Source organism: Nerophis lumbriciformis, linkage group LG27, assembly GCF_033978685.3.
Source record: "Nerophis lumbriciformis linkage group LG27, RoL_Nlum_v2.1, whole genome shotgun sequence".
In the NCBI taxonomy this organism is placed as follows: domain Eukaryota; kingdom Metazoa; phylum Chordata; class Actinopteri; order Syngnathiformes; family Syngnathidae; genus Nerophis; species Nerophis lumbriciformis.
In genome coordinates this window covers 6,727,467-6,746,474 of record NC_084574.2, presented here as the reverse complement: position 1 = coordinate 6,746,474, position 19,008 = coordinate 6,727,467, and the positions used below count along the sequence as shown (strand labels likewise).

At 42.8% G+C, this 19,008-nt stretch overlaps 1 protein-coding gene across 3 annotated transcripts in view; it reads right to left on the bottom strand.

Moving 5' to 3' along the window:
- cntln (centlein, centrosomal protein) overlaps positions 1-19,008 on the bottom strand; it is a 432,451-nt gene that overhangs the window by 78,041 nt on the left and 335,402 nt on the right. For all 3 annotated transcript variants that reach the window (XM_061922942.1, XM_061922945.1, XM_061922943.1), the window contains 2 exons: positions 15,659-15,844; positions 1,428-1,625 (listed from right to left, as the gene is read on the bottom strand). In XM_061922942.1, the coding sequence (XP_061778926.1) occupies positions 1,428-1,625; positions 15,659-15,844 (384 nt within the window). The remainder of the gene's footprint in view (positions 1-1,427; positions 1,626-15,658; positions 15,845-19,008) is intronic.

The following is a 19,008-nucleotide window of genomic DNA, read 5'->3' as shown; positions in this document are numbered from 1 at the left end:
TCTTTTTTCCCCGTAGAAGAGGAAGTGCTTCTTCTTCTACGCAAGCAACCGCCAAGGTAAGCACCCGCCCCCATAGAACAGGAAGCGCTTCTTCTTCTACTGTAAGCAACCACCCGCCCGCGTAGAAGAAGAAGAAGCGCGCGGATATTACGTTTCATTTCCTTTGTGTGTTTACATCTGTAAAGACCACAAAATGGCTCCTACTAAGCGACAGGTTTCCAAGACGCAATCTCTCCATCCGCACACGGACTACTATTTCACAGCAACTGCCTAAAGACTTTCAAGAAAAGCTGGCTACTTTCCGTGCATATTGTAAAAACAAGATAGCTGAAAAAAAGATCCGGCCAGAGAACATTATCAACATGGACGAGGTTCCACTGACTTTTGATATTCCTGTGAACCGCACTGTGGATACAACGGGAGCACGTACGGTGAATATTCGCACCACAGGGAATGAGACCTTTCCAGCCGGCGTCATCATAAAAGCTAACTCGAAAGGATGGATGGATGAAGAAGAGATGAGCGAGTGGTTAAGGTAAGTTTACGCGAAGAGGCCGGGTGGCTTTTTTCACGCAGCTCCGTCCATGTTGATATACGACTCCATGCGCACCCACATCACGCTGGTTTTTAATATATTATTAAAGTTTGACTGACCTATCTGACTGTTTTTTTGACATTCCTTTAGCGCAGTTAGATGCGGCTTATAACACGGGGCGGCTTATAGGTGGACAAAGTTTTGAAATATGCCGTTCATTGAAGGCGCGGCTTATAACCCAGGGCGCCTTATGGTGCGGAAAATACGGTACTTAAAACTATTTATATCATTAATAATGAAATCCAGAGGCAAATTCATACATTATTCACTGTTACAAGCGGCCCTCTGATGGCAGCCATGTGGCCCTCAATGAAAACCACTTTGACTTCCCCTCCCTGTAATATATACATCTATACAAGTATATTCCATTTACCAATATCCCGCATCCTGTGTAAAGGGCAGATCAAGCCTATGGAGTGGACTAGTGATGAAGTTGCTTTTGATGTAGCGCATTAACACCGCCTTTAAACGCAGAGCAAGCGTGGACTACAGCGTCCTAATTAATATGATTCGTCTTCATAAAAGTTTCCCTTGCCCACGTCTGTTTATCCATCAATAAGTCGAGGTCGACCCCAAGCAAAGAGCTGCAAGTGAGGCTAAACAACAAGAGATGAACCCACAACGTATTTTTCACACCAACGCCAAATCGACAGTTTGGACTCCCAAAGGATAGTCTGAGGTTACTGTACGCCGCTGACGAAGAAGAAGTTGCCCAAAAGCAACACGTCGACTGTTCTGAACTTTCAGTAGGGTTAACAGCACAATAAGTTGCAGGTAGGCGCTACACCCTCATTTAGAGGTGATGTAAACCGAGTCCCTCGGCCTTACATACCTGGTCCGAGTCCATTATGTCCGCCAGGTCGTTCTCCGACATATTGAGGATGGAGGCGGCGATGGACTTGGCTTTGATCATGGACTTGGCTGAAGGGTTGCCTTTAGCCGCAGCAGCGCCGGCCTGCCTCAACCTCCTCCTCTTCATCAGCTGCTGCTTGACCTCGTGCACCTCCACAACTATCTCAGCGGCCAGGGCCTGGAGGGGAGAGAGGGAGAGCACAACATGACCAAATGGATACGGCGAATGTCCGCCATCCATCCCATCCATCCATCTTCTTCCGCTTATCCGAGGTCGGGTCGCGGGGGCAGCAGCCTAAGCAGGGAAGCCCAGACTTCCCTCTCCCCAGCCACTTCGTCCAGCTCTTCCTGTGGGACCCCGAGGCGTTCCCAGGCCAGCCGGGAGACATAGTCTTCCCAACGTGTCCTGGGTCTTCCCCGCGGCCTCGGTCGGACGTGCCCTAAACACCTCCCTAGGGAGGCGTTCGGGTGGCATCCTGACCAGATGCCCGAACCACCTCATCTGGCTCCTCTCCATGTGGAGGAGCAGCGGCTTTACTTTGAGCTCCCCCCGGATGGCAGAGCTTCTCACCCTATCTCTAAGGGAGAGCCCCGCCACCCGGCGGAGGAAACTCATTTCGGCCGCTTGTACCTGTGATCTTGTCCTTTCGGTCATAACCCAAAGCTCATGACCATAGCTGAGGATGGTGTCGGAGGCAGATATTTACATATATCCGAATTTAAGTTGTACTTCTTCCATTTCTTTGTCATATTTGAAAACAGCTCGTGTTTTCCATTTATTCTCTTGATGCTCTGTCAGCAAGTATACTATGTGTGATAACCTTGAGTTCTTTGGAATGTGTTTAGACTAGCATTTTGTTTTGGCTACAGAGATGGGACGAGAGAGAGGGTGGTGGGATCGGGAAGACAGACCATTTTGGGAGGCGCAATAGAAGGTTCTATGGTTAGACTGGTCTCAATCAATGTATATTGGCAAAGCTTTGAGAATATACAACAAAATACCTATTCTGTCTCTGGTGGTTTTTCAACTCAGCTTTAAGTGTCGGAAAGAACTTGGGAGCGAATTGTGACTTGAATTCCCTGGGAGGAACAACTGGTCCAAAACGCAACAATGGGAACGTAGATCGACCGGTAAATTGAGAGCTTTGCCTTCCGGCTCAGCTCCTTCTTCACCACAACGGATCGATACAGCGTCCGCATTACTGAAGACGCCGCACCGATCCGCCTGTCGATCTCACGATCCACTCTTCCCTCACTCGTGAACAAGACTCCGAGGTACTTGAACTCCTCCACTTGGGGCAAGATCTCCTCCCCAACCCGGAGATGGTACTCCACCCTTTTCCGGGCGAGAACCATGGACTCGGACTTGGAGGTGCTGATTCTCATCCCAGTCGCTTCACACTCGGCTGCGAACCGATCCAGTGAGAGCTGAAGATCCTGGCCAGATGAAGCCATCAGGACCACATCATCTGCAAAAAGCAGAGACCTAATCCTGCAGCCACCAAACCAGATCCCCTCAACGCCTTGACTGCGCCTAGAAATTCTGTCCATAAAAGTTATGAACAGAATGGGTGACAAAGGGCAGCCTTGGCGGAGTCCAACCCTCACTGGAAACGTGTCCGACTTACTACCGGCAATGCGGACCAAGCTCTGGCACTGATCATACAGGGAGCGGACTGCCACAATCAGACAGTCCGATACCCCATACTCTCTGAGCACTCCCCACAGGACTTCCCGAGGGACACGGTCGAATGCCTTCTCCAAGTCCACAAAGCACATGTAGACTGGTTGGGCAAACTCCCACGCACCCTCAAGGACCCTGCCGAGAGTATAGAGCTGGTCCACAGTTCCACGACCAGGACTAAAACCACACTGTTCCTCCTGAATCCGAGGTTCGACTATCCGGCGTAGCCTCCTCGCCGGATAGTCGAACCTCGGATGGCGGATGAATAAATGAAATTGATCAAGCATGCGCCAGCGAGGACTGGTGCATTATGGAGGAATATTGAGTTTGACACACCCAGATTCTCCCCGGTTTTGCTTTGGAGGGAGCGCGGTCCGGTGGGTTCGCTGCCCCGTCGATTGGAAAGCTGCGGGAACGCGGCTTCGATATCAAACACACCTCCATTTTTTTGCTAAAATCTCCACAGACAGAGAATCATTCATCAGAAGCGGAGAGGCGCCTGAAAATGCAGCCATTCATTTATTTATTTGCTTTCTGAAGGTCTCGCCGCACAACAGGGCAGCATAACACTGTTAATAATTAAGCTACGAGGGGGCCTGCGCAAAATGGTGCCCGAGTGGACGGCGAAGCGAAGGCGAGCAACGGGGCCCGGGATGGCGCGGCGGCCGGGGCGCTAAATGGGAAGTTTGCTCTAAATACAGCGAGACAATTAAATGTTAAAACTGCCACTGTACACGAGCAAGTCAATAAAGCAAACTCCCCTCTGCTTCATTCCGGGCTTATTGATCGAGGCAATAATCTTCCGTATCATTCCCCTGTAAGCCCGCCGAAAAGCTGACCTTGGAATAGATGGTCAGGCGAGGGAAGCTGGGGGACGGCGCCGGCTCTCAGCGCAACGCAAACAAATAAACAAAAAAAAGAAAAAGAGTACAACTTTGCTTTCAGAGAGAACATAATGTAACCGAGCGAGGGGGGAGATGAGGGAAAAGACCAGCGCAAAGACTGATGAAGATTTTGAAAGCGTGGCAAACATCTCTATTAAGTCTGCAGGAAGAGACTTGTGCACTGAAAAAAGTGAAATCTAAGTAAGATGAAATATGTCAAATAAGGGTGATTTTTGCTTATTTTCTGTCTGATAAGATCATTCTTCTCACTAAGCAGATTTTACGTTAGAGTGTTTTACTTGTTTTAAGGGTTTTAAATGATCTCAGTAAGATATTACAGCTTGTTGCTGAGATTTGATGACCTATATTGAGTAAAACATGCTTGAAACTAGAATATCAAGTGTTGCAAAGCTGTGTCATCAACACTCACAAGTATAAAACTACTTTTTTAAAGTAATAATTTCTTACTTCAAGCAAGAAAAATAAAATATCATTATGTCAAGATAATGGCACTAGCATTTACTTAATTTAAGATGATTTTTCAACCTATTGAGCAAAAAATATTTTTTTTCTACCAAGAAAAGTGCACTTGTTATTAGTGAGAATATACTTATTTTAAGGTAGTTTGGGTTCATTGAAGTTCGCTAATTTTACTCGTTTTGGAAAGTCTTGACAAGCCGAATTTTCTTGTTCTATTGGCAGATAATTTTGCTTAGTTCAAATAAAATACCCCTCATTTTTGTATTTTTTTTTCTTGTTTTTAAACACTGACTTTTTGCAGTGTGTGCACTGCAAAAAGTGAAATCTAAGTAAGATTAAATATCTCAAATAAGGGTGATATTTGCTTATTTTCTGTCTGATAAGATAATTCTTTTCACTAAGCAGATTTTATGTTAGAGTGTTTTACTTGTTTTAAGTGTTTTGCTCCTAAATGATCTCAGTAAGATATTACAGCTTGTTGCTGAGATTTGATGACCTATATTGAGTAAAACATGCTTGAAACTAGAATATCAACTGTTGCAAAGCTGTGTCATCAACACTCACAAGTATAAAACTACTTTTTTAAAGTCATCATTTCTTACTTCAAGCATGAAAAAATATATATCATTTTGTCAAGATAATGGCACTAGCATTTACTTAATTTAAGAATATTTTTCAAAATATTGAGCGAAAAGGTCTCTTTTTTTTCTACCAAGAAAAGTGCACTTGTTATTAGTGAGAATATACTTATTTTAAGGGCTTCACGGTGGCAGAGGGGTTAGTGCATCTGCCTCACAATACGAAGGTCCTGAGTAGTCTTGGGTTCTTTCTGTGTGGAGTTTGCATGTTCTCCCCGTGACTGCGTGGGTTCCCTCCGGGTACTCCGGCTTCCTCCCACCTCCAAAGACATGCACCTGGGGATAAGTTGATTGGCAACACTAAAATTGGCCCTAGTGTGTGAATGTGAGTGTGAATGTTGTCTGTCTATCTGTGTTGGCCCTGTGATGAGGTGGCGACTTGTCCAGGGTGTACCCCGCCTTCCGCCCGATTGTAGCTGAGATAGGCTCCAGCGCCCCCCGCGACCCCAAAGGGAATAAGCGGTAGAAAATGGATGGATGGATATTATTATACAGTTGGGAATAGTATAATTCCGATAGTGGGATAGTTCCGAGAGGTTATTAAAAGGTTGATGGTGGTTATCCTGTTAAAAAGTGCAATGCATTCATTTAAATGGGTTTAGCCAATCAGAAGTCTAGAAATATTTTTGCAATCGACTGCTTCTAACCTTAGAGTTAACACTGTTAGATGGATATTAATAAATCATAACTATTAGGGGTGTAACGGTACGTGTATTTGTATTGAACCGTTTCGGTACGGGGGTTTTGGTTCGGTTCGGAGGTGTACCGAACGAGTTTCCACACGGACATATTAAGTAGCCAAAAGCTAAAGTCCGCGTTCTGCCTCTGTCTCTGTCAGTCCTCTACACAGCACCCAGCATTGTCCCACCCACACAACCATCTGATTGGTTACAAACAGAGCAGTAACAGCCAATCAGCAGTGCGTATTCAGAGCGCATGTAGTCAGTGCTTAGCGTTTAGCAGATAAGCATCAGGCAGCGGACTCTCCCCAAATGATAATAAACACCTCCCAGTCAACTACTAGTAACATCACTATGAGCCCGTTGACCTTCTAGAAATATAAACGGCAGCTTAGCTCGCTCGCAGTCCTGGCTTGAAGGCTAATTCACTTTTAGCGTAACGTTAGCTCATTTTGCGGTGTGTGTGTTACGGACAGCAAAGCCCTGTCCGTCTGTTATTTCACTTTACCCTTTTTCTGTGTTGATTGAGCTGTGTTGAAGCAGCAAAAAAGGACATTATGTTAAATGAAGAGTTTCTGTCTCTGATAGTTGATATAATATGTAAATGCATCATTAAGCCTACATGAACTCCATGGTGTTCAGGGATGAATAGTCTCTCCTATTGCTATTGGACCATTTTTTCAGCTATAGTTACATTAATCATTAGTAATGGAGCAGCCTAGTTTTGAATGGCAGGGTCCCTGCTATCACATGTTGATAAAAATATAACATTTACATAATAAATCAACTACAGGCTTCCCAAATGCTGTAATAAATTAAGCATGATGAGTTGACTTGAAACTGTTTAATGTTGCACTTGAAGAAAAGTTTTGTCATTTTCTTTAATCTGAGCAACAATTTGAGGCAGTTTAATGTTGATTAACATGGGCAGAATTATTAAAGTGTTCCCAATGTTAAAAGGATAAAGCCATTGTTTAAAAATTTGGTAAATAAATAAGCAAAAAATGTATATTTTGTTGTTTTCTTACTGTACCGAAAATGAACCGAACCGTGACCTTTAAACCGAGGTACGTACCGAACCGAAATGTTTGTGTACCGTTACACCCTTAGTAACTATTGTGTATTTGATCTGATAAATGGAGCTGGTTTTGTAAAAAAAAAGTGTTTATCCGTAAGGAATACATAGCACATTACACATCCCATTCTTTCATTTACGGCCTTAATAGATATTCACTGTCACTAGTGGAGGGTTACATTTAATTGACCTAAACCCTGCATGTGGAATAATCTGGAAAGAGATTAAGAAGGGAATTCATCACCCCATTTCGGGCCGCGGGAGGAACAACGGAACACACTCGCACACAGTAGGTGTTGTGTGTGTGTGTGTGTGTGTGTGTGTGTGTGTGTGTTTGTTGAGAGCTCTTAGCCGGGGCTAGCAGCACAATCACTATAGCCAGAGGGCCAATTTAGACGAGGCGAGGATTAAGGCATAGCGATGGGGATCAAATGAGCAGCTAAAAAGACATCTTCAATAATAACTGAACCTTTTCACACACACGCACGAGGGCACAAAGGGCCCTTCAAAAACACAAGAAGCGTCAAGGAGGAGAAAATGATCCACGTTCATTAGACTCGCCACAAAATGAATTCTAGGATAAGGGCATTCAGGGTTATCAGTGCTCCAAAAAAACTGTTTTGACACATTGGATTCCCTGCACTTAAAAGTCAATTTGACATTTAGTTGTTATTTAAAAGAAGAACAATAAACTTACAGTTTTTGTGCACATTGGATTCAAGGCCAATTTTTTTTAGCAGTGCCTGAGGCGTATGGGTCTGCTGGCACTCAATAGGAATGAAACTATTCTCTGCATACACATTCAGGCACAAACACAACAAAAAAACAAGCCCATAAAGACATTGAGACACACACACACACACACACATGCACAACCCCCCCAGTCCTGATCAATACACGGCAAGAGTAAATCTCCTCCGGACGTAGGCAGCCCAATCAAAGGGCCGGCTGTTCTTATAGGGGATCACAGGAGCCAGGGGCAGGCAAACAATGATGTGAATCCTCAACAACAACATCACAATGGCCCCCACCTGCCCCAGGTGATGGGAAACGGAGGTGAGACGCAATGCGAGCACGGTCAACTACATTTCAATGTTTCCGCCAATAAAAATAACGCACCTACTAGAGATGCGCGGATAGGCAATTATTTCATCCGCAACCGCATCAGAAAGTCGTCAACCATCCGCCATCCACCCGATGTAACATTTGATCAGAACCGCACCCGCCTGCCATCCGCCCGCACCCGCCCGTTGTTATATATCTAATATAGACGATGCAAGGCATTAGTGAGGTTATAAAGCTTTTGCCTGTTAAAGAAAGGAGACTGATCCAATGCAGCACAGACATTCGCGTGCCACGCTGTCACGACCCAGACGCACACCAGTGCGCAATCATATGGGAGCCGCGCTGAGCGCACCTCCAAGCGCGTCTCGCTGCCGGCGACGGCCGGGTATGGGCCCGACGCTCCAGCGCCATCCATTTTCAGGGCTAGTTGATTCGGCAGGTGGGTTGTTACACACTCCTTAGCGGGTTCCGACGTCCATGGCCACCGTCTTGCTGTCTATATCAACCAGGGTGAGCCCCACCCCTTTCGTGAGCGCACTGCGCACGGAGTGACCCCTGTTACGCGCCCCCGGCAACAGGGGTGGCGGGCAGGTAAGCTGCGCGGGCGGAGCGCGCGGAGTGACCCCTGTTACAAGCCCCCGGCCACGGGGGTGGCGGGCAGGTAAGCTGCTTACCTGCTGCGCGTGACGCCGGCCGCGGCAAAGGCGGACGAGGCGGGGTGTCGGTGCGGTGGGCGCGGTGGTGACCCTGGACGTGCGTCGGGCCCTTCTCGCGGATCGCCTCAGCTACGGCTCCCGGTGGGGCCCTCTCGGGGGAAGGGGCCTCGGTCCCGGACCCCGGCGAGGCGTCGGGGGCCTTCTCCGCTCCGTAAAAGTGTCCATCTCTTTTTTTTTTTTTCTTCTGTTGTGGCATATGCAGCAGGTGCTTGCTCGTTTTTCGTATGTGGGTAACAACATTTAACTATGTATATATATTTCCCAATTGGTTTAACTGCCACCCGCCTGAATCTATTTAAAATCTAATTTTTTTTTATTTCAACCGCCCGACCCGACCCGACCCGCGGATAAAATCTAATTTTTTTAAATTTCATCCGCCCGATCCGCGGATAATCCGCGGACTCCGCGGTTGTGCCCGCAAACCGCGCATCTCTAGCACCTACTCTTTAAAGGGGAACATTATCACAATTTCAGAAGGGTTAAAACCATTAAAAATCAGTTCCCAGTGGCTTATTATATTTTTCGAAGTTTTTTTCAAAATGTTACTCATCACGCAATATCCCTAAAAAAAAGCTTCAAAGTGCCTGATTTTAACCACCCGTCCATTTTCCTGTGACGTCACATAGTGATGCCGACACAAACAAACATGGCGGAAAGAACAGCAAGCTATAGCGACATTAGCTCGGATTCAGACTCGGATTTCAGCGGCTTAAGCGATTCAACGGATTACGCATGTTTTGAAACGGATGGTTGTAGTGTGGAGGCAGGTAGCGAAAACGAAATTGAAGAAGAAACTGAAGCTATTGAGCCATATCGGTTTGAACCGTATGCAAGCGAAACCGACGAAAACGACACGGGAGAAAGCGAGGACGAATTCGGCGATCGCCTTCTAACCAACGATTGGTATGTGTTTGTTTGGCATTAAAGGAAACTAACAACTATGAACTAGGTTTACAGCATATGAAATACATTTGGCAACAACATGCACTTTGAGAGTGCAGACAGCCCAATTTTCATCAATTAATATATTCTGTAGACATACCCTCATCCGCTATCTTTTCCTGAAAGCTGATCTGTCCAGTTTTGGAGTTGATGTCAGCAGGCCAGGGAAGCTAGGGTCGATAGGGGGTTTAGCCTGCTCGTCTGCGGGAACAAACTGTCGCCATTGCTTGCCGTGCTACCGAGGTCCTTTGTCCCTGAATTGCTCACACACTTCGGAAGATTCAATGGGGGTCTGGCGGCAGATTTCTTTGACTTTATCGTTGGAAATGCATATGCTTTGAGTGTCGCAGGATATCCACACATTCTTGCCATCTCTGTCGTAGCATAGCTTTCGTCGGTAAAGTGTGCGGAACAAACGTCCAATTTCTTGCCACTTTCGCATCTTTGGGCCACTGGTGCAACTTGAATCCGTCCCTGTTGGTGTTGTTACACCCTCCGACAACACACCGACGAGGCATGATGTCTCCAAGGTACGGAAAACAGTCGAAAAAAAACGGAAAATAACAGAGCTGATTTGACTTGGTGTTTGAAAAAATGGCGGATTGCTTCCCGATGTGACATCATCGCTCCGAGAGCGAATAATAGAAAGGCGTTTAATTCGCCAAAATTCACCCATTTAGAGTTCGGAAATCGGTTAAAAAAATATATGGTCTTTTTTCTGCAACATCAAGGTATATATTGACGCTTACATAGGTCTGGTGATAATGTTCCCCTTTAAAGGGTACACGTACAATAGATGCTAAGTATTAGGGGTGTAACAATTCGTTGTAACAACAATTTGATTGATTCAGAATTTGTGGTTGCCGATACGATTCAGGGACCATATTATTATTTTTTTAGAACAATATGGTCTGAAACTAGGGGTGTAACGGTACACCAAAATTTTGGTTCGGTACGTACCTCGGTTTAGAGGTCACGGTTCGGTTCATTTTCGGTACAGTAAGAAAACAACAAAATAGAAATTTTCGGGTTATTTATTTACCAAATTTGCAAAATCTTCCACCAAAAATATTTTTCTTAGTGGAATATTTGATGTGAAGTAATGGGAACCTTGGATAGGTCAATAATTCATAATAACATTGATTTTGATTCAATATTATGTTTTGAGCAATGACAGTTTGAAAGACAAAAAACATGTTGAAGAGGTTCATTTAGCCTACTATTGTGTATTTAAAGTGGTTGATTTATATAGGCTAGTAAGGTAAAGTTGTGTACCTGACATGTTTCCATCCCACCTGAAGTGGTGGGATGGAACAATCCATACAACACGTCACAGATGACGTCACACTAACATCACGTGACACCTCTGATGAAAGCTGCAGAAGCAAGATAGCCGAAACTTGTCAGGTACAAAACTTTACCTTACTAGCCTATATAAATCAACCACTTATAAATAAAAAGAAAAAAAACAGCTTTGTTTTATTAGTCAACATTGCAACTTTTTCTAAATGACATTTAACCTTTAAGCTTTTTTATTTCACTTTTGTTATGTTTTTGTTTATTTTACTAGTATTTTTAGAATGTGCCGTGGGCCTTTAAAATATTAGCTGTGGGCCGCAAATGGCCTCCAGGGCACACTTTTGACACCCCTGCTATAGATAATAAAACATTAAATGTGATAAATCTATGGATAAAAAGCAGAGCCTGGCGACGCATGCGCGTTTATCATAACTCTCTCTCTCTCTCTGTCTCTGCCCCTCCCTCACCAATGCTGTTTTGTTTTTAACCCCTTCTTAACCCTGAACGTACATTGAAAATACACGCAACCCTAACTCAAAATGCCGGACATTTGAGGCATTTAAGAAACTCCGCCCTGACAGCTCCGCAAAAGAGGACATGTCCGGTGAAAAGAGGATGTATGGTCAGTCTATCCTAGCCCGTTAGCTACTAGCATGCCGTGTGTTGTGCCTCGGTGTGCATTGTTTACACAACGTGCGTTACGCTACTTAATATGTCCGTATGGAAACTTGTTCGGTACACCTCCGAACCGAACCGGAATCCCCGTACCGAAACGGTTCAATACAAATACACGTATTGTTACACCCCTACTTCTGACACTATTAAGTCAGGAGATCCGGAATGTGGACACATTCTTTTCTGGCCTACACTATGTCCTACAAATTTTTCTTTTAGATAAACCGTACAGTGGTATTACCCAGTGGCCCAACTTAGTAGTTCACCATCCTACTTCTGACACCATTTTGACGGAAGAGCCAGATAATGGGCACCCAAACCTTTCCGTGTCCCTAAAAGGTCCCCTGTTTCCAATCCTCTTCAGCCATCCATATATATTAAAAAATATTAATAAATATTGAAATATTATTACATTATTAAAACTTCGGTTCGGAGGTGTACCGAACGAGTTTCCACACGGACGTATTAAGTAGCGTACCGCACGTTGTGTAAACAATGCACACCGAGGCACAACACACGGCATGCTAAACAGCTAACGGGCTACTACAACATGTAAAAGCCAGAGCTGGAAGACCCTCCTGCCTCGTTAAGATCTCCCGTTTGGGAACACTTTGGCTGCGCGATACAACAATGGAGGATGGAGGTTTGCCGACATTGTTCAGCAGCTGCTTCTGACAACACGTCAAACATGCTAACCCATTTGAAGCGTCACCACCGCATTCAAGCAGCCTCTCCTCGGTGAGTCAGGCAGGGCTAAAGCAATAACAAATGTTTTTATAGCAGCATTAAAAACTAGATTTTGACCCACTTCTATGGTGGAAGAACAATGAGTCCATATATCCTCTTACTGCCAAGTTAGCCAGGCTAGGGGGGGGGGGGGGGGGGAAGAAAAGTTAATCTGAGGCTGAGTTGACTTGAAACTGTTTAATGTTGCACTTTTTATATGTAGAAGAAAAGTTTTGTCATTTTATTTAATCTGAGCAACAACTTGAGGCAGTTTAATGTTGATTAACGTGGATTAAACAAGTTGAAAAACTTATTGGGGTGTTACCATTTAGTGGTCAATTGTACGGAATATGTACTGTATTGTGTAATCTACTAATAAAAGTCTCAATCAATCAAAAAAAGCACTTTATATGTACAAACCCCGTTTCCATATGAGTTGGGAAATTGTGTTAGGTGTAAATATAAACGGAATACAATGATTTGCAAATAATTTCAACCCATATTCAGTTGAATATGCTACAAAGACAACATATTTGATGTTCAAACTCATAAACATTTTTTTTTTTTGCAAATAATCATTAACTTTAGAATTTGATGCCAGCAACACGTGACAAAGAAGTTGGGAAAGGTGGCAATAAATACTGATAAAGTTGAGGAATGCTCATCAAACACTTATTTGGAACATCCCACAGGTGAACAGGCTAATTGGGAACAGGTGGGTGCCATGATTGGGTATAAAAACAACTTCCCAAAAATTGCTTAGTCTTTCACAAGAAAGGATGGGGCGAGGTACACCCCTTTGTCCACAACTGCGTGAGCAAATAGTCAAACAGTTTAAGAACAACGTTTCTCAAAGTGCAATTGCAAGAAATGTATGGATTTCAACATCTACGGTCCATAATATCATCAAAAGGTTCAGAGAATCTGGAGAAATCACTCCACGTAAGCGGCATGGCCGGAAACCAACATTGAATGACCGTGACCTTCGATCCCTCAGACGGCACTGTATCAAAAACCGACATCAATCTCTAAAGGATATCACCACATGGGCTCAGGAACGCTTCAGAAAACCACTGTCACTAAATACAATTCGTCGCTACATCTGTAAGTGCAAGTTAAAGCTCTACTAGCCTGGGGCGGCATGGCGTAGTGGGTAGAGTAACCATGCCAGAAACCTGAGGGTTGCAGGTTCGCTCCCCGCCTCTCACCATCCAAAATCGCTGCCGTTGTGTCCTTGGGCAGGACACTTCACCCTTTGCCCCCGGTGCCACTCACACCGGTGAATTGAATGATGAATGATAGGTGGTGGTCGGAGGGGCCGTTGGCGCAAATTGCAGCCACGCTTCCGTCAGTCTACCCCAGGGCAGCTGTGGCTATGAAAGTAGCTTACCACCACCAGGTGTGAATGAATGATGGCTTCTCACTTCTCTGTGAAGCGCTTTGAGTGTCTAGAAAAGCGCTATATAAATCTAAGTCATTATTACTATGCAAAGCGAAAGCCATTTATCAACAACATCCAGAAACGCCGCCGGCTTCTCTGGGCCCGAGATCATCTAAGATGGACTCATGCAAAGTGGAAAAGTGTTCTGTGGTCTGACGAGTCCACATTTCAAATAGTTTTTGGAAATATTCAACACCGTGTCATCCGGACCAAATGTATCGACGCATCTGTGATGGTATGGGGGTGCATTAGTGCCCAAGACATGGGTAACTTACACATCTGTGAAGGCGCCATTAATGCTGAAAGGTACATACAGGTTTTGGACCAACATATGCTGCCATCTAAGCGCCATGTTTTTCATGGACGCCCCTGCTTATTTCAGCAAGACAATGCCAAGCCACATTCAGCACGTGTTACAACAGCGTGGCTTTGTAAAAAAAGAGTGCGGGTACTTCCTGGCCCACCTGCAGTCCAGACCTGTCTCCCATCGAAAATGTGTGGCGCATTATGGGGCGTAAAATACGACACCGGACTGTTGAACGACTGAAGCTCTACATAAAACAAGAATGGGAAAGAATTCCACTTTCAAAGCTTCAACAATTAGTTTCCTCAGTTCCCAATCGTTTATTGAGTGTTGTTAAAAGAAAAGGTGATGTAACACAGTGGTGAACATGCCCTTTCCCAACTACTTTGGCACGTGTTGCAGCCATGAAATTCTAAGTGAATTATTATTTGCAAAAAAAAAATAAAGTATCAAATATCTTGTCTTTGTAGCATATTCAACTGAATATGGGTTGAAAAGGATTTGCAAATCATTTTATTCCGTTTATATTTACATCTAACACAATTTCCCAACTCATATAGAAATGGGGTTTGTTAAGTTAAAGTTAAAGTACCAATGATTGTCACACACACACTTGGTGTGGTGAAATTTGTCCTCTGCATTTGACCCATCCCCTTTGATCACCCCCTGGGAGGTGAGGGGAGCAGTGGGCAGCAGCGGTGCCGCGCCCGGGAATCATTTTTGGTGATTTAACCCCCAATTCCAACCCTTGATGCTGAGTGCCAAGCAGGGAGGTAATGGGTCCCATTTTTATAGTCTTTGGTATGACTCGGCTGGGGTTTGAACTCACAACCTACCGATCTCAGGGCGGACACTCTAACCACTAGGCCACTGAGTAGGTAGTAGAAAGGTTTTGTTAAGAAACCATTCTGAGCCTTATCTTATTTAGTTTTTATTTTATATATGTTGACCATATTAACCCTGGCAATGGACCCTGTGTGTATATGTATGTTATGCCATTGTTTACAAATTTGGTAAATAAAATAACCAAAAAACGTATATTTTGTTGTTTTCTTACTGTACCGAAAATGAACCGAACCGTGACCTCTAAACCGAGGTACGTACCGAACCGAACCGAAGTTTTTGTGTACCGTTACACTCAACTGATCCCAGGTTTGTTTGAAAGTTGGAGAAGGCGATAAAAGAACTTATCCACCAAAGAATCAGATGAAAGCTGGCAAAGCGCCACCAAACCATGTGCATGATTTATGTATGTGCAGAAAATAGACATCGCTATCTCTGCCGAGCTTTGTCTCTTTTTGACAGACAGCTGTCAGCACAGCCAAGTTGTGGTGGGTGACACTCTTTATCAGTGTGTGCCAGATAGACAAACAAAGCTCCAGATGATGGATTACATCTCTACAAAAATAACCAAGCCAATTCCCTCTAACATCTAATTTATCTACCTGTGATGGCCTTTATCTCCTTAAGCAATAGGAAAAAAGTGTGCATAATGACATCAATCTTCTATAATATATATTCTGGCCCCTGACAGTGATTTAAGACACGCTCCATGATTCAGCCCTTTGGCCTTTGATCTAAGCGGGCCTTTAGCGGGCGCACCTTGATGAAAGCGTGAAGCTGCTCCAGCTGGGAGGAGGCCTGGCCGAGCTGCCTCTGAAGCCCGTCCAACGCTTGGGAGCTCTGCTCGGTCAGTCTCTCCATTTGCTCAGTGGCGCTGTGTTCCAGAGCGGCCAAAGCCTGATCGCTGGCGGCCGCGCGAGCCTGGAGGGCATGAACTCTCTGCTCCTGCAACGAAGAAGGACTACTCAGTTCTTTACAAAGACCAAGGTTGCGGCATATTCTGAGTATAGTGTGAAAACATGTATTAAAAAAAAAACATTCCTATTACAGAACCCAAAAGCAGTGAAATTGGCACCTTGTGTAAATGGTAAATAAAAACAGAATACCGTATTTTTCGGACTATAAGTCGCAGTTTTTTTCATAGTTTGGCCGGGGGTGCGACTTATATATTCAGGAGTGACTTATGTGTGAAATTATTAACACATTAGCGTAAAATATCAAATAATATTATTTATCTCATTCACGTAAGAGACTAGACCAGGGGTGCTCACACTTTTTCTGCAGGCGAGCTACTTTTCAATTGATCAAGTCGTGGGGATCTACCTCATTCATATATATAATTTATATTTACTTATTTATGAAATATATGTTTTTGTTAACAAGGTAAAGGTGTTTAATGATAATGCAAGCATGTTTAACACATATAGTTAATATTGTTAATAAATTAAGTTAAGTACCAATGATTGTCACACACACACTAGGTGTGGCGAAATTATTCTCTGCATTTGACCCATCACCCTTGATCACCCCCTGGGAGGTGAGGGGAGCAGTGGGCAGCAGCGGTGGCCACGCCCGGGAATCATTTTTGGTGATTTAACCCCCAATTTCAACCCTTGATGCTGAGTGCCAAGCAGGAAGGTAATGGGTCCCATTTTTTGTAGTCTTTGGTATGACTCGGCTGGGGTTTGAACTCACAACCTACCGATCTCAGGGTGGTCACTCTAACCACTGGGCCACTGGGTAGGTGTTTAATGATAATACAAGCATGTTTAACACATATAGTTAATATTCTTAATAAGTTAAAAGTGTTTAAAGATAATACAAGCATGTTTAACACATATAGTTAATATTGTTAATAAGTTAAAGGTGTTTAAAGATAATACAAGCATGTTTAACACATATAGTTAATATTGTTAATAAGTTAAAGGTGTTTAAAGATAATACAAGCATGTTTAACACATATAGTTAATATTGTTAATAAGTTAAAGGTGTTTAAAGATAATACAAGCATGTTTAACACATATAGTTAATATTTTTAATAAGTTAAAGGTGTTTAATGATAATACAAGCATGTTTAACACATATAGTTAATATTGTTAATAAGTTAAAAGTGTTTAATGATAATACAAGCATGTTTAACACATATAGTTAATATTGTTAATAAGTTAAAGGTGTTTAAAGATAATACAAGCATGTTTAACACATATAGTTAATATTGTTAATAAGTTAAAGGTGTTTAAAGATAATACAAACATGTTTAACACATATAGTTAATATTGTTAATAAGTTAAAGGTGTTTAATGATAATACAAGCATGTTTAACACATAGTTAATATTGTTAATAAGTTAAAGGTGTTTAATGATAATACAAGCATGTTTAACACAGTTAATATTGTTAATAAGTTAAAGGTGTTTAATGATAATACAAGCATCTTTAACACATAGTTAATATTGTTAATAAGTTAAAGGTGTTTAATGATAATACAAGCATGTTTAACACATATAGTTAATATTGTTAATAAATTAAAGGTGTTTAATGATAATACAAGTATGTTTAATACATATAGTTAATATTGTTAACAAGTTGAAGGTGTTTAAAGATAATACAAGCATGTTTAACACATATAGTTAATATTGTTAATAAGTTAAAGGTGTTTAATGATAATACAAGCATGTTTAACACATATAGTTAATATTGTTAATAAGTTAAATGTGTTTAAAGATAAAACAGGCATGTTTAACACATATAGATTGCTTTCTTTCATGAAGACAAGAATATAAGTTGGTGTATTACCTGATTCTGATGACTTGCATTGATAGGAATCAGACAGTCGTGATGATAACGTCCGCATTTTCGAATGGAGGAGAAAAAAGTCCTCCTTTCTGTCCAATACCACATGAAAGTGGTTGCTTTTTGGCATCTTATTTGTCCAGCTTCCGTACTCCTTTGTATACACTTTACAAGAAATACATTGTCGGCAAACTCCGTAGCTTGCCAGCTTTCTGAGACTCTTATTTTGTTAGCGCAGGCAGGATGAAGCAGAGCTTTTATTGTGCAACTGTGCAGTCAGTCTTTGGAGTTTTGACGACAGGTACGGCGCCAGAGTCTGTTAAAATAAAGTGTTTCTCGCCTTCCTGTCGGTAATTTTAATGAGCTGGCAGCAGCCAGCGTCATCTCAGAAGACCCTCGGGTGCCGTGAATGTCAATCAAGTGACGTCATAGTGAAGATTTATGATCACTCATTTTTTAGGACTATTTTTTTAATGCCTGGCTGGCGATCGACTGACACACCCTCCGCGATCGACCGGTAGCTCACGATCGACGTAATGAGCACCCCTGGACTAGACGTATAAGATTTCATGGGATTTAGCGATTAGGAGTGACAGATTGTTTGGTAAACGTATAGCATGTTCTATATGTTATAGTTATTTGAATGACTCTTACCATAATATGTTACGTTAACATACCAGTTGGTTATTTATGCCTCATATAACGTACACTTATTCAGCCTGTTGTTCACTATTCTTTATTTATTTTAAATTGCCTTTCAAATGTCTATTCTTGGTATTGGCTTTTATCAAATACATTTCCCCAAAATATGCGACTTATACTCCAGTGCGACTTATATATGTTTTTTTTCCTTCTTTATTATGCATTTTTGGCTGGTGCGGCTTATACTCCAGAGCGACTTATACTCCGAAAAATGCGGTATTATAGGTTTTCTGCATATTTTAGGAATCCTGTTTAAAGACTTTTTAGGACATGTTTAAATCTAAACCCTCTGATTCACTAAATATGTCCACTAAGAGACAATTTTATCTCAATATTTTCTGATTATTTGTGCTACACTACATTAGTGTGACTGCAGATTGCAGGTAGCTGCATTTTTTTTTAAAGGCAAATGACTGAAAGCTACCGTATTTTTCAGAGTATAAATCGCTCCGGAGTATAAGTCGCACCGGCCGAAAATGCATAATAAAGAAGGGAAAAAACATATATAAGCCGCGCTGGAGTATAAGTCGCATTTTTGGGGGGAAATGTATTTGATAAAAGCCAACACCAAGAATAGACATTTGAAAGGCAATTTAAAATAAATAAAGAATAGTGA